We start from the raw sequence: 27553 nt of genomic DNA, 5'->3' as shown, positions 1-27553 counted from the left end.
GCCTCCATATAGAAAGAGGCTTTACCTCTTCTTCTCACTGGCCTCATAGCCTCCATATAGAAAGAGGCTTTACCTCTTCTTCTCACTGGTATCATAGCCTCCATATAGAAAGAGGCTGTACCTCTTCTTCTCACTGGCCTCATAGCCTCCATATAGAAAGAGGCTTTACCTCTTCTTCTCACTGGTATCATAGCCTCCATATAGAAAGAGGCTGTACCTCTTCTTCTCACTGGTATCATAGCCTCCATATAGAAAGAGGCTTTACCTCTTCTTCTCACTGGCCTCATAGCCTCCATATAGAAAGAGGCTTTACCTCTTCTTCTCACTGGCCTCATAGCCTCCATATAGAAAGAGGCTTTACCTCTTCTTCTCACTGGTATCATAGCCTCCATATAGAAAGAGGCTTTACCTCTTCTTCTCACTGGTATCATAGCCTCCATATAGAAAGAGGCTTTACCTCTTCTTCTCACTGGTATCATAGCCTCCATATAGAAAGAGGCTTTACCTCTTCTTCTCACTGGCCTCATAGCCTCCATATAGAAAGAGGCTTTACCTCTTCTTCTCACTGGTATCAAAGCCTCCATATAGAAAGAGGCTTTACCTCTTCTTCTCACTGGCCTCATAGCCTCCATATAGAAAGAGGCTTTACCTCTTCTTCTCACTGGTATCATAGCCTCCATATAGAAAGAGGCTTTACCTCTTCTTCTCACTGGTATCATAGCCTCCATATAGAAAGAGGCTTTACCTCTTCTTCTCACTGGTATCATAGCCTCCATATAGAAAGAGGCTTTACCTCTTCTTCTCACTGGTATCATAGCCTCCATATAGAAAGAGGCTTTACCTCTTCTTCTCACTGGCCTCATAGCCTCCATATAGAAAGAGGCTTTACCTCTTCTTCTCACTGGTATCATAGCCTCCATATAGAAAGAGGCTTTACCTCTTCTTCTCACTGGTATCATAGCCTCCATATAGAAAGAGGCTTTACCTCTTCTTCTCACTGGCCTCATAGCCTCCATATAGAAAGAGGCTTTACCTCTTCTTCTCACTGGTATCATAGCCTCCATATAGAAAGAGGCTTTACCTCTTCTTCTCACTGGTATCATAGCCTCCATATAGAAAGAGGCTTTACCTCTTCTTCTCACTGGTATCATAGCCTCCATATAGAAAGAGGCTTTACCTCTTCTTCTCACTGGTATCATAGCCTCCATATAGAAAGAGGCTTTACCTCTTCTTCTCACTGGCCTCATAGCCTCCATATAGAAAGAGGCTTTACCTCTTCTTCTCACTGGTATCATAGCCTCCATATAGAAAGAGGCTTTACCTCTTCTTCTCACTGGTATCATAGCCTCCATATAGAAAGAGGCTTTACCTCTTCTTCTCACTGGCCTCATAGCCTCCATATAGAAAGAGGCTTTACCTCTTCTTCTCACTGGTATCATAGCCTCCATATAGAAAGAGGCTGTACCTCTTCTTCTCACTGGCCTCATAGCCTCCATATAGAAAGAGGCTTTACCTCTTCTTCTCACTGGTATCATAGCCTCCATATAGAAAGAGGCTTTACCTCTTCTTCTCACTGGTATCATAGCCTCCATATAGAAAGAGGCTTTACCTCTTCTTCTCACTGGTCTCATAGCCTCCATATAGAAAGAGGCTTTACCTCTTCTTCTCACTGGCCTCATAGCCTCCATATAGAAAGAGGCTTTACCTCTTCTTCTCACTGGTATCATAGCCTCCATATAGAAAGAGGCTTTACCTCTTCTTCTCACTGGTATCATAGCCTCCATATAGAAAGAGGCTTTACCTCTTCTTCTCACTGGCCTCATAGCCTCCATATAGAAAGAGGCTTTACCTCTTCTTCTCACTGGTATCATAGCCTCCATATAGAAACAGGCTTTACCTCTTCTTCTCACTGGTATCATAGCCTCCATATAGAAAGAGGCTTTACCTCTTCTTCTCACTGGTATCATAGCCTCCATATAGAAACAGGCTTTACCTCTTCTTCTCACTGGTATCATAGCCTCCATATAGAAAGAGGCTTTACCTCTTCTTCTCACTGGCCTCATAGCCTCCATATAGAAAGAGGCTTTACCTCTTCTTCTCACTGGTATCATAGCCTCCATATAGAAAGAGGCTTTACCTCTTCTTCTCACTGGTATCATAGCCTCCATATAGAAAGAGGCTTTACCTCTTCTTCTCACTGGCCTCATAGCCTCCATATAGAAAGAGGCTTTACCTCTTCTTCTCACTGGTATCATAGCCTCCATATAGAAAGAGGCTTTACCTCTTCTTCTCACTGGTATCATAGCCTCCATATAGAAAGAGGCTTTACCTCTTCTTCTCACTGGTATCATAGCCTCCATATAGAAAGAGGCTTTACCTCTTCTTCTCACTGGTATCATAGCCTCCATATAGAAAGAGGCTTTACCTCTTCTTCTCACTGGCCTCATAGCCTCCATATAGAAAGAGGCTGTACCTCTTCTACTCACTGGCCTCATAGCCTCCATATAGAAAGAGGCTTTACCTCTTCTTCTCACTGGTATCATAGCCTCCATATAGAAAGAGGCTTTACCTCTTCTTCTCACTGGTATCATAGCCTCCATATAGAAAGAGGCTTTACCTCTTCTTCTCACTGGCCTCATAGCCTCCATATAGAAAGAGGCTTTACCTCTTCTTCTCACTGGTATCATAGCCTCCATATAGAAAGAGGCTTTACCTCTTCTTCTCACTGGTATCAAAGCCTCCATATAGAAAGAGGCTTTACCTCTTCTTCTCACTGGTATCATAGCCTCCATATAGAAAGAGGCTTTACCTCTTCTTCTCACTGGTCTCATAGCCTCCATATAGAAAGAGGCTTTACCTCTTCTTCTCACTGGTATCATAGCCTCCATATAGAAAGAGGCTTTACCTCTTCTTCTCACTGGTATCATAGCCTCCATATAGAAAGAGGCTGTACCTCTTCTTCTCACTGGCCTCATAGCCTCCATATAGAAAGAGGCTTTACCTCTTCTTCTCACTGGCCTCATAGCCTCCATATAGAAAGAGGCTTTACCTCTTCTTCTCACTGGTATCATAGCCTCCATATAGAAAGAGGCTTTACCTCTTCTTCTCACTGGTATCATAGCCTCCATATAGAAAGAGGCTTTACCTCTTCTTCTCACTGGTATCATAGCCTCCATATAGAAAGAGGCTTTACCTCTTCTTCTCACTGGTATCATAGCCTCCATATAGAAAGAGGCTTTACCTCTTCTTCTCACTGGTATCATAGCCTCCATATAGAAAGAGGCTTTACCTCTTCTTCTCACTGGCCTCATAGCCTCCATATAGAAAGAGGCTGTACCTCTTCTTCTCACTGGCCTCATAGCCTCCATATAGAAAGAGGCTGTACCTCTTCTTCTCACTGGCCTCATAGCCTCCATATAGAAAGAGGCTGTACCTCTTCTTCTCACTGGCCTCATAGCCTCCATACCTTCATTTAATCTTTATCAATCACGAAAGACCCTAAAGGTTAGAAACCCCTTTTTGCTTTTCATAGGTCAACCTGTAGCTTAACAACCGTGTGAGGTAGTAAATTACTTTAATTCAGTTGCTCTCGTGTTACTTAACTTCAATGTTGTCCCTAAAACTCCCCCTTTGTGTTGTTATTGTGTGTTTACAGAAGAAGAGGAAACAGATGAGGGATGTGGACTCTCTCAGCCTGTGCAGTCTGGACATCAACGTGAGTACAGATTCAGAACACTGGCTTTGTCTTCACCCCTCCTCCTCCACTCTATCGCTGTCTCTCTGACATTAACTTGTTAGGACCATCTTAAACACCTTTGTATGGTAGCTCCCATCTCTCCTCCCCTTACCGATAAGTGATATTCTAAACAACAACATCAATTGCTCCGGAGCTTTATTTTCAAAGACAAGACTGAAGAAACCTTGACACACCAGACAGTGTGTAGCTCAGTCAAAGAACAAAATAGTTTTTTTTAAATAGCAAAAAAAATCAAAAATGCTTCATGGCTTCAGTGATAAGTTTACAATACAGTATATGCCTTGAACTTGTGTTGGCTGTTGGCTGTTTCCACAGAATACATTGAGCGTGTCCAAACACAAAACCAACCATGTGGAATCTACTTCAATGTGTTTTTCTACTTAGCTCCTCTTTAAAGTGTAGAGGCAGCAGATCTGGGTGATAATGGAAGCTGTGAGTGTATCTGGGTGGGGTGTCAGTTGATTGACAGGTCCAGAACTGGCGAAGACAGATCTGGGTGTGGGATGTATGAGGTCAGATGTGAGGTGGAACTGTTGTGTTTGAATGCAGAGCATTGTGATTTTACTGTCTTTGTCCGACCATTGTTTTTAAAACAGCACTCCTCCCTTTACCGTTTTAAAATGATATAACTCAGGTTGTAAAGTCAGACAGAAATAGGAAACATTTCTCCATGGAATTAATTGTTTATTTTAGATACAAACGGTTTCTAATAGATCCAATCTATTTTTGGATTATCTTGTAAACACTTCATTGTGTTATTATCTTTAGCTGTAGACAGTCAAACCTGTGTTCAGTATTCTAGTCAACACATTCCTTACCTACAGTTCCTACTATTATTAAGGTTTTATTTTTTAATTCATACATTTTTATTCAAGAGCACATCAGTGATAAGTAGTAAACTATTATTTTAGGAGTTACGGCCAGGCCATGTCCTGTGTAATGTAATCTAGCCCCGTGTTAGTTTGACTGGAGTCCATGGCAAGCAGAGTGCAGGACTGGGCAGGACCGGGCAGGACCGGGCAGGACCGGGCAGGACCGGGCAGGACCGGGCAGGACCGGGCAGGACCGGGCAGGACCGGGCAGGACCGGGCAGGACCGGGCAGGACCGGGCAGGACTGGGCAGGACCGGGCAGGAACGGGCAGGACTGGGCAGGACCGGGCAGGACCAGGCAGGACTGGGCAGGACCGGGCAGGACCAGAGCTTGTGCCAGGGCAGGGATAGTCTAGAGCCAGTACTAAAACCAGGGGTAAGGGTAGGGATAGTCTAGAGCCAGTACTACAGCCAGGGGTAAGGGCAGGGATAGTCTAGAGCCAGTACTACAGCCAGGGGTAAGGGCAGGGATAGTCTAGAGCCAGTACTACAGCCAGGGGTAAGGGCAGGGATAGTCTAGAGCCAGTACTACAGCCAGGGGTAAGGGCAGGGATAGTCTAGAGCCAGTACTACAACCAGGGGTAAGGGCAGGGATAGTCTAGAGCCAGTACTACAGCCAGGGGTAAGGGCAGGGATAGTCTAGAGCCAGTACTACAGCCAGGGGTAAGGGTAGGGATAGTCTAGAGCCAGTACTAAAACCAGGGGTAAGGGTAGGGATAGTCTAGAGCCAGTACTACAGCCAGGGGTAAGGGCAGGGATAGTCTAGAGCCAGTACTACAGCCAGGGGTAAGGGCAGGGATAGTCTAGAACCAGTACTACAGCCAGGGGTAAGGGCAGGGATAGTCTAGAACCAGTACTACAGCCAATGGTAAGGGTAGGGATAGTCTAGAGCCAGTACTACAGCCAGGGGTAAGGGCAGGGATAGTCTAGAGCCAGTACTACAGCCAGGGGTAAGGGCAGGGATAGTCTAGAGCCAGTACTACAGCCAGGGGTAAGGGCAGGGATAGTCTAGAACCAGTACTACAGCCAGGGGTAAGGGCAGGGATAGTCTAGAGCCAGTACTACAGCCAGGGGTAAGGGCAGGGATAGTCTAGAGCCAGTACTAAAACAGGGGTAAGGGCAGGGATAGTCTAGAGCCAGTACTACAGCCAGGGGTAAGGGCAGGGATAGTCTAGAACCAGTACTACAGCCAGGGGTAAGGGCAGGGATAGTCTAGAGCCAGTACTACAGCCAGGGGTAAGGGTAGGGAGGTGATATGGTGCCACTTGCCTGTTTGGCCTGTGTTCAGCAGTGTGACTGACTGACTAACAGGCCTGGTCGGGCTCACACAATGGCCAGGCCTCGTATCGACAAGGCCAAGGCTCCGCTGGCAGGGGACCACTGGAAAAGGAGGCCAACTATTGTTTCTCACTGCTTTTCCTTCTGCTGAGGAACCTATTGATCGCTATCAAGCGACTCAACGGTAAATCTACAATAACAACAACATGCTGTGGATTGTCGTAATAGGCTGTACACTCGTTAACGATAGCAGGGCCAGATGGGATGTGTGCACTGCTGGAGCTAGGAACGCAAGCATTTCGCTACACCCGCAATAACATCTGCTAAATATGTGTAATACAATTTGATTTGATTTTTAAAATTTGATTTGATGCTTCTAAACCAAAGTGACGTGTATTCTGGGGCGGCAGGGTAGCCTAGTGGTTAGAGCGTTGGACTAGTAACCGGAAGGTTGCAAGTTCAAACCCTCCAAGCTGACAAGGTACAAATCTGTCATTCTGCCCCTGAACAGGCAGTTAACCTACTGTTCCGAAGCCATCATTGAATAAAATAAATAGGACGCTCCTCTCTATTTTTAGGAGTCTATATATTGTAACAAAAAAGGATGTTGATAAAATGGATTAGCGCACCCCTATGGAAGCTTTCTTGATGCGTCCCGAATTGCTACAACATGTAGAACTTTATTTGCAGGGTTCAACAACAGCACACGTCAGTGATCTTGTTCTGTAGATCTGTGTATTCCTCATCATAGCTAGATATGTGAAAGGTATTCAACCACTCTTTGAGGAAAATGGCAAAATGTCTTAGTTGTTGATTTGACCCTCATCTTGTTTTGCCACACTACCAAGTCTGGTTTTCACTCGGCTATTGGAATGAACGTGAGACAGCCAGAAATCGAGGTTAACCTGGGGGCCCACCTGTAAGTAGCAACACAGCACAATTTAGTATTCTGTCTAAATCTGTCTAATCCAGCATGATAATAGTTTCATCTGGATTTGAGGACTATAACACATTAATGGCAGTGATTCTTAGAACGAGCTGCCCACTCGCCACAGGACACAACCACACAACAAGACTAATGAGACGATTCAAGTATTCAATCAGGACACAACCACACAACAAGACTAATGAGACGATTCAAGTATTCAATCAGGACACAACCACACAACAAGACTCATGAGACGATTCAAGTATTCAATCAGGACACAACCACACAACAAGACTAATGAGACGATTCAAGTATTCAATCAGGACACAACCACACAAGACTAATGAGACGATTCAAGTATTCAATCAGGACACAACCACACAACAAGACTAATGAGACGATTCAAGTATTCAATCAGGACACAACCACACAACAAGACTAATGAGACGATTCAAGTATTCAATCAGGACACAACAAGACTCATGAGACGATTCAAGTATTCAATCAGGACACAACCACACAACAAGACTAATGAGACGATTCAAGTATTCAATCAGGACACAACCACACAACAAGACTAATGAGACGATTCAAGTATTCAATCAGGACACAACCACACAACAAGACTAATGAGACGATTCAAGTATTCAATCAGGACACAACCACACAACAAGACTAATGAGACGATTCAAGTGTTCAATCAGGACCAAATACAAGCCCTTTATTCTGAGCTAAACATGGCATCTTAAAGGGAAATGTCATATTCATCATCTCCAGCACCACAACATCAACATACAGTATGTGAAAATGGCGTGTTTCTATGTTCTGTAGTAAAAAAAAATATAGAGGACGATGAGTGTTTCCAATGACATTGTCAACCAATTAGTAGGCAATTAGTAGGCAATTAGTAGGCAATTAGTAGGCAATTAGTAGGCAATTAGTAGGCATTGCCTCATAAATGGTTAAAATCACATGAAGCACACAGGTGATGTCATTGGAAACACATCTCCCTCCATTTTCACATACACTACATGACCAAAACTATATGGACACTTGCTTGTTGAACATCTCATTCTAAAATCCTGGGCATTAATATGGAGTTGGTGCCCCCTTCGCTGCTATAACAGGCTCCACTCATCTGGGAAGGCTTTCCACTAGATGTTGGAACATTGCTGCTATAACAGCCTCCACTCTTCTGGGAAGGCTTTCCACTAGATGTTGGAACATTGCTGCTATAACAGCCTCCACTCTTCTGGGAAGGCTTTCCACTAGATGTTAGAACATTGCTGCTATAACAGCCTCCACTCTTCTAGGAAGGCTTTCCACTAGATGTTAGAACATTGCTGCTATAACAGCCTCCACTCTTCTGGGGAGGTTTTCCACTAGATGTTGGAACATTGCTGCAGGGACTTTCTTCCATTCAGCCACAAGAGCATTAGTGAGGTTGGGGACTGATGTTGGCCGATTAGACCTGGGGTTGAGGTATTGGTAAGGGCTCTGTGCAGGCCAGTCATGTTCTTCAACACCGATCTCGACAAACCATTTCTGTATGGACCTTGCTTTGTGCATGGGGGCATTGTCATGCTGAAACAGGAAAGGTCCTTCCACAAACTATTACCACAAAGTTTGAAGCACAGAATTGTCTAGAATGTCATTGTATGCTGTAGCATTAAGATTTCCCTTCACTGGAACTAAGGAGCCTAGTCCAAACCATGAAAAACAACCCAGACCATCATTCCACTATACATTGGGACAGGCAGCGTTCGCCTGGCATCCGCCAAACCCATACACGTCCGTCAGACTGCCAGATGGTGAAGCGTAATTCATCACTCCAGAGAACGCGTTTCCACTGCTCCAGAATCCAATGGCGGCGCGCTTTACACCCTCCAGTCGAAGGTTGGCATTGCGCATGGTGATCTTAGGCTTGTGTGCGGCTGCTCGGCCATGGAAACCCATTTCATGAAGCTCCTGGCGAAGGTTAGGATTGCGCGTGGGGATCTTAGGCTTGTGTGCGGCTGTTTGGCCATGGAAACCCATTTCATGAAGCTCCTGGCGAACAGTTATTGTGCTGACGTTGCTTCCATAGGCAGTTTGGAACTCGGTAGTGAATGTTGCAACCGAGGACAGACGATTTTTACCCGTTCTGTGAGCTTGTGTGGCCTACCACTTCGTGGCTGAGCCGCTATTGCTCTTAAATGTTTCCACTTCACATTAACAGCACTTACTGTTGACCAGGGCAGATCTAGCAGAGCAGAAATTTGACGAACTGACTTGTTGGAAAGGTGGCATCCTATGACAGTGCCACGTTGAAAGTCACTGATCTCTTCGGTAAGGCCATTCTACTGCCAATGTTTGTTTATGGAGATTGCATGGCTGTGTGCTCAATTTTATGTCAGCAACGGGTGTGGCTGAAATAGACCGAATCCACTCATTTGAAGGGGTGTCCACATAATTTAGTATATATAGTGTATGTTGATGGATATGTTGGAGATTAATATGAAGTTGAACCTTTTATAAATGTTGCTGTAAGAGTAATTGGTTTCATGTGAGAAAGTTGTTCTGGGCTGTAAATCAAGGTTATTTATCTACCCGTGTGTGTGTGTGTGTGTGTGTGTGTGTGTGTGTGTGTGTGTGTGTGTGTGTGTGTGTGTGTGTGTGTGTGTGTGTGTGTGTGTGTGTGTGTGTGTGTGTGTGTGTGTGTGTGTTTGTGTTTGGCTGGATTCAGGAGTGCAGAGTGCAGAATATTTAACAGGACAGAGAGGAATCAACAAACCACAACAGCCTTCAACTGTCTAGACCATTTTGCACTAACACTCTCTGTCATTAAAATAGATGGCTTCGTGAGAAAGAGGAAGTATACATGTAGAAACATTTCTATGATTAGAACCATTCACAGTATGATAGTGTATACTCTATCCAAGTTGGTCCAAGCCCTCTGTAACAGACTCCCTTGGTATCATGTAAAATGACGCAACACCTCACCAAATCGAAACAAAACTTCAGCCCAACAAGTGGCAGAGCACAGACATTATCTCCTACTTGGATTAAATAGAAACTTGTATGCAATATTTTGTTTCCAGGTAAAAACCCTTTTCAGTTCCAAGTAGAAACATTTTGAGTTCCATATTTTTCAAATGTTTTAATTTTTTACCTGGCAAGTCAGTTAAAATAAAATTCTTATTTTCAACGACAGCCTTGGAACGGTGGGTTTAACTGCCTGTTCAGGGGCAGAACGACAGATTTGTACCTTGTCAGCTCGGGGGTTTGAACTTGCAACCTTGCAGTTACTAGTCCAACACTCTAACCACTAGGCTACCCTGCCGCCCCATATACTGTAGAACCCTCTCCAAAAGGGTTCTACCTGGAACTAAAAGGGTTCTTTCTACCTGGAATCAAAACGGGTTCTTCAAAGGGTTATCTTATGGGGACAGCCAAATAACTCTATTAGCTCCAAATAACTCTAATAATAATTGTTTAAATGGAACAAAACATCAGAGAGCATTGCTCATCTCCATATGTGCTGTTAGAACCAGAGTCAGTAATAAACATTACAGTACAGTACAACGGCTTTCAGTTCTCACTGACTAACACTGAGGTTCTCTCACATCACTGTCACTACAGCAGTGTGTCGGAATAATCTTTTACATGTGACACGTCACTGTCACTGTAGCATGGGCCTTTCTAGAGAGAAGGCTGGCAAAGGTAGTCATTATTATGCATTGCAGTCCCCCAGTTGGTTTGTCATGTTTTTATCGGGACAGACAACAATTGGCATCTGTCGTCTCCTGTCTAGTCATGTTTGATTAAATTCAATATGAGCTCGATTGGTTTTTCATTTTGCATTTGCGTCAGCAGCTTCAATTGTATGGGATGAGCCATTCACTCTTGTGAGAAAATAGACAGCCTCTGATGTAAGATGCCTTGATTATTTATTCATTCATTCACTCGTCCATTAACCCCTTCATTCACTCATCCATTAACCCATTCATTCACTCATCCATTAACTCCTTCATTCACTCATCCATTAACCCCTTCATTCACTCATTCATTCACTCATTCATTCATTAATTCACTCACTCCGTCATTCATTCATTCATTCACCAAAGAGCAGTTGTGGATATGATACAGACAAACAGAAACAAATACCAGAACCCAGACATGAATTCTGATCCCATAACATATGATTGTGTCAGAGCTATGGGTAACTGAGTAGTGGTCTACTGGACCAACCAGGTTTATGGCTAACAGGTCACATCCTCAGTCTCTCATGAAGATCTAAGCTTTGATCATATCCTGCATATGGTTCAGTGGAAGATGTGTCAGATCTGTATCTGATGTTTGTGGTGGGGTCAGAGGACTCGTCTCTGTGGTGATGATCCCACACGTGGCACTATTTCCTCTGAACTAACTCAGACAGATACAGCAGGCAAATAGTCAACATCTCCCAGGTCTCTCTTGGTCAAACAGACCAGGTTCTTTCTGAACCCTGGCAAAGCGAGGCTAATAATCATTGTTCAGAGATTTTTTTTAAACAAACAAGTGAAAACTGTGAACAATGTGCTTGCGTCTGTGAGCTGGGGATAAAATATATTCATGTTAATTCCTTTTTGCCTGGAAATGCCTCTTGAAAATGATGTAAAAGACTGAAGTAAAAACAACAAGCCAAAACAATGGCCTTAAAACCAACTCAGTGGAGACTTGAGGAAGGACCCCTTAAGACAACACATCAGTCCATGTTTTGCCCCAACAATGTCCTGCCAGGACTGACAAGTGAAGTGATCAGACAGTCTGTCTGTCTGTCTGTCTGTCTGTCTGTCTGTCTGTCTGTCTGTCTGTCTGTCTGTCTGTCTGTCTGTCTGTCTGTCTGTCTGTCTGTCTGTCTGTCTGTCTGTCTGTCTGTCTGTCTGTCTGTCTGTCTGTCTGTCTGTCTGTCTGTCTGTCTGTCTGCCTGCCTGCCTGCCTGCCTGCCTGCCTGCCTGCCTGCCTGCCTGCCTGCCTGCCTGCCTGCCTGCCTGCCTGCCTGCCTGCCTGCCTGCCTGCCTGCCTGCCTGCCTGCCTGCCTGCCTGCCTGCCTGCCTGCCTGCCTGCCTGCCTGCCTGCCTGCCTGCCTGCCTGCCTGCCTGCCTGCCTGCCTGCCTGCCTGCCTGCCTGCCTGCCTGTCTGTCTGTGTTTATTATAGGCCAGTGTTAGAGCTGTAGCCTGTTTGTCAGAGGGTCATCAGTATATTTCAGGACAGGTGAGTCAGGGGTTTACCTTCCTGTGTTCCTCGGGCCAGAGAATAGAGACCGCTGCTCTATCCTGGCGGACAGGAAGCCTGACATCAGTTGGCATTGTATAAATAACCTTGCCATGGGCTCTACCCCCTCTCTTCTTACAATGCAGCCTAATATAGTCCTGAAGACTTGGTTCAGGCAGGTTTGTAGTATTGCAGGTACTACTTAGGTACATAACACTGAGCTGCAGTGAATCAAATAATTAGTCAATTAGATGTAGTTCATGTCTGGCATGGATATTATTCACAATATGCACCCAATAAAAAAACACAGCACATGGACAGTGGGATTATTACGTGGTCATTGGATAGTTGTTTCGATGTAGAGAATCTGTTGATAGATTCACATAACCATCCGCAGTCCTCGAGGACACAGTTATCAGTAGTCCTAGAGGACACAGTTATCAGTAGTCCTCGAGGACACAGTTATCAGTAGTCCTAGAGGACACAGTTATCAGTAGTCCTAGAGGACACAGTTATCAGTAGTCCTAGAGGACACAGGTATCAGTAGTCCTAGAGGACACAGTTATCAGTAGTCCTAGAGGACACAGTTATCAGTAGTCCTAGAGGACACAGTTATCAGTAGTCCTAGAGGACACAGTTATCAGTAGTCCTCGAGGACACAGTTATCGGTAGTCCTAGAGGACACAGTTATCAGTAGTCCTAGAGGACACAGTTATCAGTAGTCCTCGAGGACACAGTTATCAGTAGTCCTAGAGGACACAGTTATCAGTAGTCCTCGAGGACACAGTTATCAGTAGTCCTAGAGGACACAGTTATCAGTAGTCCTAGAGGACACAGTTATCAGTAGTCCTAGAGGACACAGTTATCAGTAGTCCTAGAGGACACAGTTATCAGTAGTCCTAGAGGACACAGTTATCAGTAGTCCTAGAGGACACAGTTATCAGTAGTCCTAGAGGACACAGTTATCAGTAGTCCTCGAGGACACAGTTATCAGTAGTCCTAGAGGACACAGTTATCAGTAGTCCTAGAGGACACAGTTATCAGTAGTCCTCGAGGACACAGTTATCAGTAGTCCCAGAGGACACAGTTATCAGTAGTCCTAGAGGACACAGTTATCAGTAGTCCTAGAGGACACAGTTATCAGTAGTCCTAGAGGACACAGTTATCAGTAGTCCTCGAGGACACAGTTATCAGTAGTCCTAGAGGACACAGTTATCAGTAGTCCTAGAGGACACAGTTATCAGTAGTCCTAGAAGACACAGTTATCAGTAGTCCTAGAGGACACAGTTATCAGTAGTCCTATAAGACACAGTTATCAGTAGTCCTAGAAGACACAGTTATCAGTAGTCCTATAAGACACAGTTATCAGTAGTCCTAGAAGACACAGTTATCAGTAGTCCTAGAAGACACAGTTATCAGTAGTTCTATAAGACACAGTTATCAGTAGTCCTAGAAGACACAGTTATCAGTAGTCCTAGAAGACACAGTTATCAGTAGTCCTAGAAGACAAAACTAGCAATTGTGTGGGCCTCTTTCCTGTTGACTGTCTGTATGGGGGGTCCTGTTAAGGGAACTCCTCAGTGATGGCGAGAGACCCGAGAGGGAGAGAGATAGAGAGGGGGAAGAGAGAGAGGGGAGGGAGGTGAGGGGGTCTGTAGGTACTCAGGTCATGTACAGGGTTGTGTGCAGTAGCTACAACATGAAAGAAAACTGAGCAAAATGGGGAGTGATCACCTGAACTGTTCCCGTCCAAAAAGTATGAATTAAGAAATGTTCCGTTGCTATTGTGTAACACAACCTGGTATGATCTGTCAGCCAGCTGTGCGTTTAGGTCAACCCTGGGTTATCTGGCTAACTCGCTGTTTCAGGGGAGGCCAGCTGTGTGTTTAGGTCAACCCTGGGTTATCTGGCTAACTAGCTGTTTCAGGGGAGGCCAGCTGTGTGTTTAGGTCAACCCTGGGTTAACTGGCTAACTAGCTGCTTCACGGGAGACCAGCTGTATGCTTCTACCTATCTGGTCTCTGGTGATTTGCCGGGAAATTGAAGGTTATAAAAGGCAAACAGCATTCCTGGGCCTGCATAGCGTGCGAGAACTGTGTGTGTGTGTGTGTGTGTGTGTGTGTGTGTGTTGCTCATCGTGCCCCAGGGGATCAGACGGCTAGTTCTCCACAGTGAAAACACTGACTGAGGCCTGTTACAGCAGGAGGTTGTTCCCAGTCATCATAAAGTACTCACACACACACACACACACACACACACACACACACACACACACACACACACACACACACACACACACACACACACACACACACACACACACACACACACACACACACACACACACTTATTTCAGACAGAAGATGTGGTATGTTCCCTGTCCAAAAAGAATTGGCAATGCTTATTTAACCCCCTTTCAAACAGCCCCTTGTTTAAAATACCATGTTTTTTTTTGTTTTTTTGCCTCTTGAAAATGATGTCACAGACTGAAGTAAAAACAAGCCAAAACAAGGTACATTTGTGCGATTTCTGTCTGTATTTGAATGTGACTAATCACACGTTCGCTCAGACCCGTCTGACCAGAGGAACAGCATGATGGACAGTGTGGTGTTTTGGTCAACAGTCCAGTTCTATCTGAAATCACTTCCTGTTAATTTACTACTCAGATTCCTCAGTGACAGCTCTGTGTTTGTGGTAGCTGGTTAGCTGCCTTTCTTTCTTTCCCTCTCTGTCTGTCGTCTAGACAAACTAGAAGCTGATATACCCTGTGTGTGCTTTTAGTATCATTTTCAGATGTTTGAGCTTTCAAGAGTCTGTGTTATCTACCCTGGTGCAACAGGTTGTCAAACTCGGTTTGAGTTCTAACTTCTAAAATAATTTGAGACATTATTTCTCAGCTATGGTTCTGATTCTTTATCAGCTATGGTTCTGATAGTGGATTCTTTACCAGCTATGGTTCTGATAGTGGATTCTTTATCAGCTATGGTTCTGATAGTGGATTCTTTATCAGCTATGGTTCTGAGAGTGGATTTTTTATCAGCTATGGTTCTGATAGTGGATTCTTTATCAGCTATGGTTCTGATTCTTTATCAGCTATGGTTCTTATAGTGGATTCTTAATCAGCTATGGTTCTGATAGTGGATTCTTTATCAGATATGGTTCTGAGAGTGGATTTTTTATCAGCTATGGTTCTGATAGTGGATTCTTTATCAGCTATGGTTCTGATAGTGGATTCTTAATCAACTATGGTTCTGATAGTGGATTCTTAATCAACTATGGTTCTGATAGTGGATTCTTTATCAACTATGGTTCTGATAGTGGATTCTTAATCAACTATGGTTCTGATAGTGGATTCTTTATCAACTATGGTTCTGATAGTGGATTCTTTATCAACTATGGTTCTGATAGTGGATTCTTTATCAACTATGGTTCTGATAGTGGATTCTTTATCAACTATGGTTCTGATTGTGGATTCTTCCTCAGCTATGGTTCCGATAGTGGATTCTGCCTGTACCCTACTGCCTTGTACCCTACTGCCTGTACCCTACTGCCTTGTACCCTACTGCCTGTACCCTACTGCCTTGTACCCTACTGCCTGTACCCTACTGCCTAATACCCTACTGACTGGTAACGCCAACATCTCCTGACCCAAATTCTGACAGGTTGTTTGATACCGCACAACAGCAAAGAGAACTGGCTTTTATACGGAATCTTTGAACGCCACTTTACTGAGCTGAGCTGCTGAGCTATATCAACAAGCAATTTTGACCTTCACCTATATGTCTTCTGAAGAGCTAATTCATTCATTCCTTCGCTTAGAGTCACTACAGATGCTGTATCTTAATTTGGTCATCCTGTTGTTGCAGGAATGTTCCTGCGCAGCAGGAAATGCAAACTTGTAGTGTATTCAAGGTGTTAGTGTAATTTCCACTTTAAAATGTCAGACTTGATTATCCCTAACGAAAAATGTATTAACCCCTACAAAAAATGTCCATTCATTATAATTTCACATAATAATTCACATTTCCTGTTGCTGCAGGACAATTTTCCTGCTGAAGCAAACTGGCTCGAAGTAAGATCCAACATCTCTATCCATCTCTCTTCTCCAGTATGCAGAGATGGTTACAGAGCACTATTACAACTGTCAAAATCATAACAACATATGTATTGTATCTAACCAGTGACAAACAGCAGAGTTGATATAGGACTGATACCTGTACTATTTAGATTTATTTAGATTTGCACTTTTTTTATTCACTAATATTGTACACCTCCAAAGGCAGCTTATTTCAACTTGTTGAAAGTGACATTTGGGTTCACAGAGGGAATAGCATATTTAAATTAGGTCAGACTGACAAAACAGAAATGCCCTTTTATGATTCGTCAAGTTTTCCTTTCTCGTCGTCATACATTTTCCTTTTCACATTTCCTCTCTGAAATTGTAAGTATTCCATTGTTAGTAAAACACACAGAGATCTTTACGGTTAGTTGATGAAAATGGGCCTTGTGCGATCCCATTCATTCAAAATGATATTCACAGATTATCGCAACATTAGAAATTAGACACTGTTATTCTGGTCTCTGTGTCTGTGTGCAGGTTGGTGGTTAGTAAGCACAGGCAATAGCGTTTCAATTTACACCCAGCATGGCCCCCTTTCTTTCCACGAAGGGAAATTGATGTTCAAGGGAACATTGAACCCTTAAGTACCACAAACATAGATTTCCAGTGCTGAGGTAGAAAGAGGCCTCCCTCCTCTGTAGTGTAGATCTGAGGTTTGATATGTATGAAGTGTCACGGTTGTGTTTCATTTCTAACATCAAAGAAATGTTTAGCCTTTTTTTATGGCCCTTTAAAGACACGTAGTACCTAATGTGTTTGGTCATCTGGAAAGGGAGGTTGGGGTGGCTGCAACAGCTTAGTCACACAAACGGTTTCAAGCCCCATCGAAGCTCGTTTTGCCATTTATATTCTGTTGGCAACCAGATATTGTACATGGCATGTGTTGCGATGTGGTCTGAGAATGAACACTTCTAATTTCTGTTAATTTTCATGAGAGATCATCGATTTGCTCTAGGAAAATCTGGAATTAAAGAATTACTGTGTGTGGTCTCTACTGAGCCAAATGCCCAGTCTTACCTTCCACAGTAGCTAGCGTTCAGAAAATAGCCTATAATTGTGTAAGTATGTTCCCACTTCAAACCTTGAGAGCCAGTGCCACAGTAGCCTATAATCAGGGCTGGATTAATGCAGGGGTTTACCAGGGCTGAAGCCCCTGGGCCCAGGCCTGTGGCCTATACAGTACCAGTCAAAAGTTTGGACACCTACTCATTCCAGGGTTTTTCTTAATTTGTATTATTTTCTACATTGTAGAATAATAGTGAACATATCAAAACCATGAAATAACACATAACTAAAAAAGTGTTAATCAAATAAAAATATATTTTATATTTGAGATTCTTCAAACTCTTGGCATTCTCTCAACCAGCTTCATGGGGTAATCACCTGGAATTAGTGTGCCTTGTTAATTTGTGGAATTTCTTTCTTTCCTTCTTCCCTATTTGGTAAAATACCAAGTCCATATAATGTCAAGAACAGCTCAAATAAGCAAAGTTAATTTAATTTATTTTTATTTTACTAGGCAAGTCAGTTAAGAACAAATTCTTATTTTCAATGACAGCCTAGGAACAGTGGGTGAACTGCCTGTTCAGGGGCAGAACAACAGATTTGTACCTTGTCAGCTCAGGGATTCGAACTTGCAACCTTTTGGTTACTAGTCCAACACTCTAACCACTAGGCTACCCTGCCACCCCAAAATGACAGTTCATCGTTACTTTAAGACATGAAGGTCAGTTAATTCAGAAAAGAACTTTGAAAGTTTCTTCAAGTGCAGTCAAGTGCAGTCATAAAAACCATCAAGCGCTATGATGAAACTTGCTCTCATGAGGAAAGGATTATCTGCTGCAGAGGATAAGTTCATTAGAGTTACCAACCTCAGAAATTGCAGCCAAATAAATTCTTCACAGAGTTCAAGTAACAGACACGTCTCAACATCAACTGTTCAGAGGAGACTGCGTGAATCAGGCCTTCATGGTTGAATTGCTGCAAAGACACTACTACTAAAGGACAGCAATAATAAGAAGAGACTTGCTTGGGCCAAGAAATGGACATTAGACTAGTGGAAATCTGTCCTTTGGTCTGATGAGTCCAAATTTGAGATTTTTGGTTCTAACCGCCGTGTCTTTGTGAGATACAGAGTAGGTGAACGGATGATCTCAGCATGTGTGACTCCCATTGTGAATCATGGAGGAGGTGTGATGGTGTGGGGGTGCATTGCTGGTGACACTGTCAGTAATTTATTTAGAATTCAGGGCACACTTAACCAGCATGGCTACAACAGCATTATGCAGCGATACCCCATCCCATCTGGTTTGGGCTCAGTGGGACTATCATTTGTTTTTCAACGGGACAATGACACAACACACCTCCAGGCTGGGTAAGGGCTATTTGACCAAGAAGGAGAGCGATGGAGCTGCATCAGATGACCTGGCCTCCACAATCACCTGACCTCAACCCACTTGAGAGTGTTTGTGATGAGTTGGAATGCAGAAGGAAAAACAGCCAGCAAGTGCTCAGCTTATGTGGGAACTCCTTCAAGACGGTTGGAAAAGCATTCCAGGTGAAGCTAGTTGAGAGAATGCCAAGAGTGTGCAAAGCTGTCATCAAGACAAAGGGTGGGTACTTTGAAGAATCTCAAATATAAAATATATTTTGATTTGTTTAATAACACTTTTTTTGGTTACGACATGATTCCATATGTGTTATTTCATAGTTTTGATGTCTCAGTATTATTCTACAATTTGTATTTTATTAGCCTATCAGAAGATTTGGAGTCGTCGCCTATTGGAGGCATGGCTTTGAGTAAGTTATTTTTGGCCACCTGTGAGAGTGAATTTCATTCCAGGTAATGTGTTCATTTGTGCTTTTTTATGATTATATGTACACTGCCAGTACTAAATATGAAATTATATCTGCATAAGTACTGTGATACTAAAGAGCCTGGAAAGGTTTTCATTGAGGAGATGGTCATCCTTTGGTTACAATATTGTAACTAGTTCATGTAAAAGTCTTATGAAAATAAAGAGTGTGGAGTCATTATTTACACCCAGATGATCAATGTTATAAAGGAGGGCTCGCAGTCAGGACCCTCCTTTTTTATCACAACAGGGTCACATTTATTAGTCACCAAAACATAAGAAAACAGACTAACAGGGAAAGACTCCCTGTACCAATAAAAAAACGCTTCTTATAATGTTCTGTTGCAAAACGTTTTTCTACGATCTGCACAAATTAATTTGACCCAGGCCTTTAGTTCACACCAGTGAGCTTCTCAGCCTCTGGAACAATTATTCTATTTTGTAGTCAAAGAGAGACCCAACCTCCCTATTACTAATTACTATTACTATGAATTACTAATCATAGTCACTTATTATTCAACCCGCTTTTACTGGAACGGTGTGTTTACATTTAATGTCATTTCGTTTTTTCAGATTTTATGTCATGTATTGTCAGTTTCAAAACAGGTAGCTTGTAATATGTCAAATACAAGGCTGTGATTATCTGTCTTGAGCAGAACAGTATGTGAAATTTGAAACACAGCTGGTTTGAGGAACTTGTTTATCCAAGATTATCCACCGATTCCATAGAGGCTAACAAATATCATGCCCTATAGAGAAGCAAATATGTACATGGCTACAACGCTGAAGGGATGTTGACTTAATGAAAGGGTCAAAATGAAACTGTTACAGAGCGACAGCATTCACCCAAGCATAATGATGACTTCTGTGATGAGGTGTCAGCAGGGTGGGCATTGTACAGTAGTAATTTAGTGATATTGTATTGAATTGAAGGCATATGCCACATGGAGAGTAAAATAGTGGGCTGATAGACAAGGACAGACAGAACAGAGAGAACGCCCATTCAGCCAGTCAGTCAGTCAGCCAGTCAGTCCTGTCATTTGCACTACGGTAAATAAACACACGGGATGAAACTGACTGTAATTTGATAGTCTGACAGATAGCTGCTCTCCTGGTGTAAGTCTTGTTTGTATAACACCAAGCCTGCCTACACACACACACACAGACACACACACACACACACACACACACACACACACACACAGACATGCACGTACGCATACACACAAACACATATGGCAATATGTTGCCTCTAATTAAATGAATGGAGAATGAAGCATCCTTTATATCAGTGGCCACCAACCTTTTCTGAGTCAAGATTACTTTCTGAGTCAAGATTACTTTCTGAGTCAAGATGACTTTCTGTGTCCAGATTACTTTTTGAGTCCAGATTACTTTCTGAGTCAATTTCAATTTTGGTCTAAAAGTAAGCCGAGATCTTCCACTCTAATTTTTCATTTATTTAAACATGATCTTAAAACACATAAGCCTATGCAACTTAACCAATTAAAAACTGTTATGTAGCAATGAGGTTTGTGCAGTAGGCTATAGGCCCAATTGTCACGCCCTGACCTTAGAGAGCCATTTTATTTCTCTATTTGGTTAGGTCGGGGTGTGATTTAGGTGGGCATTCTAGTTTTTCTATTTCTTTGTTGGCCGGGTATGGTTCCCAATCAGAGGCAGCTGTCTATCGTTGTCTCTGATTGGGTAACATACTTAGGCAGCCTTTTTTACACCTTTAGTTTGTGGGATCTTGGTTTGTGTGTAGTTACTTTCTGCACTGCATGTAGCTTTACGTTCATTTTTGTATTTTTTTTCCTTTTTTCTGTGTCATTTAAATAAAAGTTAAATTTACGCCTACCACGCTGCACCTTGGTCCAATCCATCTCTAAACACCAATACATTGTCACTGCATATTGGCTATGCTTGAATTGCCCTGCCTATGGTGTTCTTCTCAGACCATTTTGAAATTATATTTTAAAAATGTAGTTATAATCACACTGGTAATAGATCATTTGTTGTGAGCATAATTATTTGCTTTTTATTTTATTTTACTGGACTGATGGTCTGCATCTGATGATCAGTCTGAGGGGAGGGAGGGAGAGAGCTGCGGTGAGGCTGCCTCACAACCAACTCACCAAGCTTATGGAAACACTTTGCTACTCATTCATTACAGCTGCAGTGCTGGTTGTAGCGTAAGTGGAAGTAGGGAGAACACACATTTTAAAGCTTATAAAAGTGTTGGACAAAGTATTGACAGTGCTGAATAACAACTTAAACAGAAACATACTTATAGAAATAGCAGTTATTTTCTGTATTCATTGAGTCTCACTCTAGTCATGGTTTTAAAAGTTTTGAAATCTCATGGTTTCTTTTTACAGTCTATGTGGGGGGAAACTGTGCAGACACGGTGATCTGCGCTATCTGATTGGCCAGCGGTAGGCCTACAGGTGCACTTGATTTGCTCTCTGTGCCTGCCGGGAATACAGAGTTCTACCTTCAGACACATGAAATGGTTCTGAATGTGAGCACTTTGGTTCCCTGCGCTAGGGCTGCTGAATCAAAAAATATATATAAAAGGAACACAAAGCTTTATCTTTGTTGTTTTTTACAGAAATGTTTGGTGATCGACTACGAATGCCTTTGAGATCGATTTGTTGGTGACCACTGCTTTATATGGTTAAATTAGTATTCCTGTCATCCCCAATAACAACCACACAATCCCATCTAAAACACACACACACACTTCTATCTCAACACCACGGGACTGTGACTCCCTAGTTAATTAACTCAGTTTCTCATCCCTACTCAGGGCATCAGCCCAATGTTTAATATGGAGGCGGCACACTGCCCTTACCCATCTGGACAAGAGGAATACCTATGTGAGAATGCTGTTCATCGACTACAGCTCAGAATTTAACACCATAGTACCCTCCAAACTCATCATCAAGCTCGAGACCCTATGTCTCGACCCCGCCCCGTGCAACTGGGTACTGGACTTCCTGACGGGCCACCCCCAGTTGGTGAGGGTAGGTAACAACATCTCCACCCTGCTGATCCTCAACACTGGGGCCCCACAAGGGTGTATACTCAGCCCTCTCCTGTACTCCCTGTTCACCCACGACTGCGTGGCCATGCACGCCACCAACTCAATCATCAAGTTTGCAGACGACACTACAGTGGTAGGCTTGATTACCAACAACGATGAGGCGGCCTAAAGGGAAGAGGTGAGGGCCCTCGGAGCGTGGTGTCAGGAAAATAACCTCACACTCAATGTCAACAAAACAAAGGAGATGATCGTGGACTTCAGGAAACAGCAGATGGAGCACCCCCCTATCCACATCGACGGGACAGTAGTGGAGAGGGTAGTAAAGTTTTAAGTTCCTCGGCGTACACATCACGGATAAAATGAATTGGTCCACCCACACAGACAGCGTTGTGAAGAAGGCGCAGCAGCGCCTCTTCAACCTCAGGAGGCTGAAGAAATTTGGCTTGTCACCAAAAGCACTCACAAACTTCTACAGATAAAACAATCAAGAGCATCCTGTCGGGCTGTATCACTGCCTGGTCCGGCAACTGCTCCGCCCACAACCGTAAGGCTCTCCAGAGGGTAGTGAGGTCTGCACAACGCATCACCGGGGGCAAACTACCTGCCCAGGACACCTACACCACCCGATGTCACAGGAAGGCCATAAAGATCATCAAGGACAGCAACCACCCGAGCCACTGCGTGTTCACCCCGCTATCATCCAGAAGGCGAGGTCACTACAGGTGCATCAAAGCTGGGACCGAGAGACTGAAAAACAGCTTCTATCTCAAGGCCATCAGACTGTTAAACAGCCACCACTAACATTGAGTGGCTGCTGCCAACAGACCGACTCAAATCCAGCTCACTTTAATAATGGAAATTGATGGAAAAAATGTATCACTAGCCACTTTAAACAATGCCACTTAATATACATTACTCATTTCATATGTACAGTGCCTTGCGAAAGTATTCGGCCCCCTTGAACTTTGCAACCTTTTGCCACATTTCAGGCTTCAAACATAAAGATATAAAACTGTATTTTTTTGTGAAGAATCAACAACAAGTGGGACACAATCATGAAGTGGAACGACATTTATTGGATATTTCAAACTTTTTTAACAAATCAAAAACAGAAAAATTGGGCGTGCAAAATTATTCAGCCCCCTTAAGTTAATACTTTGTAGCGCCACCTTTTGCTGCGATTACAGCTGTAAGTCGCTTGGGGTATGTCTCTATCAGTTTTGCACATCGTGAGACTGAATTTTTTTCCCATTCCTCCTTGCAAAACAGCTCGAGCTCAGTGAGGTTGGATGGAGAACATTTGTGAACAGCAGTTTTCAGTTCTTTCCACAGATTCTCGATTGGATTCCGGTCTGGACTTTGACTTGGCCATTCTAACACCTGGATATGTTTATTTTTGAACCATTCCATTGTAGATTTTGCTTTATGTTTTGGATCATTGTCTTGTTGGAAGACAAATCTCCGTCCCAGTCTCAGGTCTTTTGCAGACTCCATCAGGTTTTCTTCCAGAATGGTCCTGTATTTGGCTCCATCCATCTTCCCATCAATTTTAACCATCTTCCCTGTCCCTGCTGAAGAAAAGCAGGCCCAAACCATGATGCTGCCACCACCATGTTTGACAGTGGGGATGGTGTGTTCAGGGTGATGAGCTGTATTGCTTTTATGCCAAACATAACGTTTTGCATTGTTGCCAAACAGTTCCATTTTGGTTTCATCTGACCAGAGCACCTTCTTCCACATGTTTGGTGTGTCTCCCAGGTGGCTTGTGGCAAACTTTAAACAACACTTTTTATGGATATCTTTAAGAAATGCCTTTCTTCTTGCCACTCTTCCATAAAGGCCAGATTTGTGCAATATACGACTGATTGTTGTCCTATAGACAGAGTCTCCCACCTCAGCTGTAGATCTCTGCAGTTCATCCAGAGTGATCATGGGCCTCTTGGCTGCATCTCTGATCAGTCTTCTCCTTGTATGAGCTGAAAGTTTAGAGGGATGGCCAGGTCTTGGTAGATTTGCAGTGGTCTGATACTCCTTCCATTTCAATATTATCGCTTGCACAGTGCTCCTTGGGATGTTTAAAGCTTGGGAAATCATTTTGTATCCAAATCCGGCTTTAAACTTCTTCACAACAGTATCTCGGACCTGCCTGGTGTGTTCCTTGTTCTTCATGATGCTCTCTGCGCTTTTAACGGACCTCTGAGACTATCACAGTGCAGGTGCATTTATACGGAGACTTGATTACACACAGGTGGATTGTATTTATCATCATTAGTCATTTAGGTCAACATTGGATCATTCAGAGATCCTCACTGAACTTCTGGAGAGAGTTTGCTGCACTGAAAGTAAAGGGGCTGAATAATTTTGCACGCCCAATTTTTCAGTTTTTGATTTGTTAAAAAAGTTTGAAATATCCAATAAATGTCGTTCCACTTCATGATTGTGTCCCACTTGTTGTTGATTCTTCACAAAAAAAATACAGTTTTATATTTTTATGTTTGAAGCCTGAAATGTGGCAAAAGGTCGCAAAGTTCAAGGGGGCCGAATACTTTCGCAAGGCACTGTATATTTATATACTGTACTCTATATCATCTACGGCATCTTGCCATCGTTATGTAATGCATGTATCACTAACTGATTTGATTTGTTCAATCGACTGCTTCATTCTGCACTTCATCATGCAACAGCATTACTCAGCCTGCCAGACAAACTCTTCACCAGGCTAACAGCATTACTCAGCCTGCCAGACAAACTCTTCACCAGGCTAACACCATAACTCAGCCTGCTAGACAAACTCTTCATCAGGCTAACAGCATTACTCAGCCTGCCCGACAAACTCTTCACCAGGCTAACAGCATTACTCAGCCTGCCAGACAAACTCTTCACCAGGCTAACACCATTACTCAGCCTGCCAGACAAACTCTTCACCAGGCTAACACCATTACTCAGCCTGCCAGACAAACTCTTCACCAGGCTAACACCATTACTCAGCCTGCCAGACAAACTCTTCACCAGGCTAACAGCATTACTCAGCCTGCCAGACAAACTCTTCACCAGGCTAACACCATTACTCAGCCTGCCAGACAAACTCTTCATCAGGCTAACAGCATTACTCAGCCTGCCCGACAAACTCTTCACCAGGCTAACAGCATTACTCAGCCTGCCAGACAAACTCTTCACCAGGCTAACAGCATTACTCAGCCTGCCAGACAAACTCTTAACCAGGATAACACCATTACTCAGCCTGCCAGACAAACTCTTCACCAGGCTAACACCATTACTCAGCCTGCCAGACAAACCCTTCACCAGGCTAACACCATTACTCAGCCTGCCAGACAAACTCTTAACCAGGCTAACACCATTACTCACTCAGCCTGACAGACACACTATTCACCAGGCTAACACCATTACTCAGCCTGCCAGACAAACTCTTCACCAGGCTAACACCATTACTCAGCCTGCCAGACAAACTCTTCACCAGGCTGACAGTATTACTCAGCCTGCCAGACAAACTCTTCACCAGGCTAACACCATTACTCAGCCTGACAGACAAACTCTTCACCAGGCTAACAGCATTACTCAGCCTGCCAGACAACCCTTCACCAGGCTGACAGCATTACTCAGCCTGCCAGACAAACTCTTCACCAGTCTAACAGTATTACTCAGCCTGCCAGACAAACGCTTCACCAGGCTGACAGCATTACTCAGCCTGCCCGACAAACTCTTCACCAGGCTAACAGCATTACTCAGCCTGCCAGACAAACTCTTCACCAGGCTAACAGCATTACTCAGCCTGCCCGACAAACTCTTCACCAGGCTAAAAGCATTACTCAGCCTGCCAGACAAACTCTTCACCAGGCTAACAGCATTACTCAGCCTGACAGACAAACTATTCACCGGGCTAACAGCATTACTCAGCCTGCCAGACAACCCTTCACCAGGCTGACAGCATTACTCAGCCTGCCAGACAAACTCTTCACCAGGCTAACAGTATTACTCAGCCTGCCAGACAAACTCTTCACCAGGCTGACAGCATTACTCAGCCTGCCCGACAAACTCTTCACCAGGCTAACAGCATTACTCAGCCTGATAGACAAACTCTTCACCAGGCTGACAGCATTACTCAGCCTGCCCGACAAACTCTTCACCAGGCTAACAGCATTACTCAGCCTGCCAGACAAACTCTTCACCAGGCTAACAGCATTACTCAGCCTGACAGACAAACTCTTCACCAGGCTAACAGCATTACTCAGCCTGACAGACAAACTCTTCACCAGGCTAACAGCATTACTCAGCCTGCCAGACAAACTCTTCACCAGGCTAACAGCATTACTCAGCCTGACAGACAAACTCTTCACCAGGCTAACAGCATTACTCAGCCTGACAGACAAACTCTTCACCAGGCTAACAGCATTACTCAGCCTGACAGACAAACTCTTCACCAGGCTAACAGCATTACTCAGCCTGCCAGACAAACTCTTCACCAGGCTAACAGCATTACTCAGCCTGACAGACAGGCTTCACTGAGCTGAGCTCCCTCAGTGTTCATGACTCAGGATAGAAAATAGGGCTGAGAATTGCCAGGAACCTCACAATATGATATTATCACGATACTTAGGTGCCGATACAATATGTATTGCTATTCTTACGATTCTATATGTATTGCGATTCGATACATACATTTTATTGCAATTAGATGTTCCAAACATTTTTCTCAATAAATGTCTGCTGCAGGGAGACACGGCATGGAAATAAAAGTGTTGAAAACACGTTGGCTCACTATTTAAAAAGAAGATGGAGAACAAGCTAAAAATACCAACATTTTGGCTAAGGTACAGCCAACTAACGTTAGCTAATGCTAGCTAGAAAAACAACAAAATACTTGGAGTCCAAAATAATATTGCGATATGTTATTGTGGCGATTTTTCCCCCATCACTAATAATAATAGAATATTGGGTTGGACAGGTTAGAAATTACATCTGGTTTCCAATACTTTCAATTTTAAAAAATGTATCAAAGTGAAGAAGCATGCTTATGTTCCCTCATTCAATGTCACTTCCAGATGAATACCTCAGGGGCAGAAGGCATGTTTTTGTACAGGCAAGGAATGGGGTGTGAAGAGGTAACACAAGCTGCTCTGACTGATATGGACCTACAGAACTGCCAGAGGAGAGGATTTGATCATCAATTGTAACTCTCTAGTGGGTGGAAGGTTATCATGAACGCCATGACTGACTCACTGACTGACTGACTCACTGACTGACTGACTCACTGACTGACTGACTGACGGACTCAGTGACTGACTGACTGACTGACTGACTGACTGACTCACTGACTGACTGACTGACTCAATGACTCACTGACTCACTGACTTACTGACTGACTCACTGACTGACGGACTCAGTGACTGACTGACTGGCTGACTGACTGACTCACTGACTCATTGACTGACTGACTCACT

General features: G+C 43.5%; 1 protein-coding gene across 2 annotated transcripts in view; it reads left to right on the top strand.

Annotated features, from left to right (window-relative positions):
* arhgef3 (Rho guanine nucleotide exchange factor (GEF) 3) overlaps nucleotides 1-27553 on the top strand; it is a 166109-nt gene that overhangs the window by 57064 nt on the left and 81492 nt on the right. For both annotated transcript variants that reach the window (XM_052526491.1, XM_052526493.1), the window contains one exon: nucleotides 3656-3715. In XM_052526491.1, the coding sequence (XP_052382451.1) occupies nucleotides 3656-3715 (60 nt within the window). The remainder of the gene's footprint in view (nucleotides 1-3655; nucleotides 3716-27553) is intronic.

Source organism: Oncorhynchus keta, chromosome 10 (assembly GCF_023373465.1).
Source record: "Oncorhynchus keta strain PuntledgeMale-10-30-2019 chromosome 10, Oket_V2, whole genome shotgun sequence".
In the NCBI taxonomy this organism is placed as follows: domain Eukaryota; kingdom Metazoa; phylum Chordata; class Actinopteri; order Salmoniformes; family Salmonidae; genus Oncorhynchus; species Oncorhynchus keta.
Note: the sequence above shows the minus strand (reverse complement) of the source record. Positions and strands in the feature narration are given on the sequence as shown.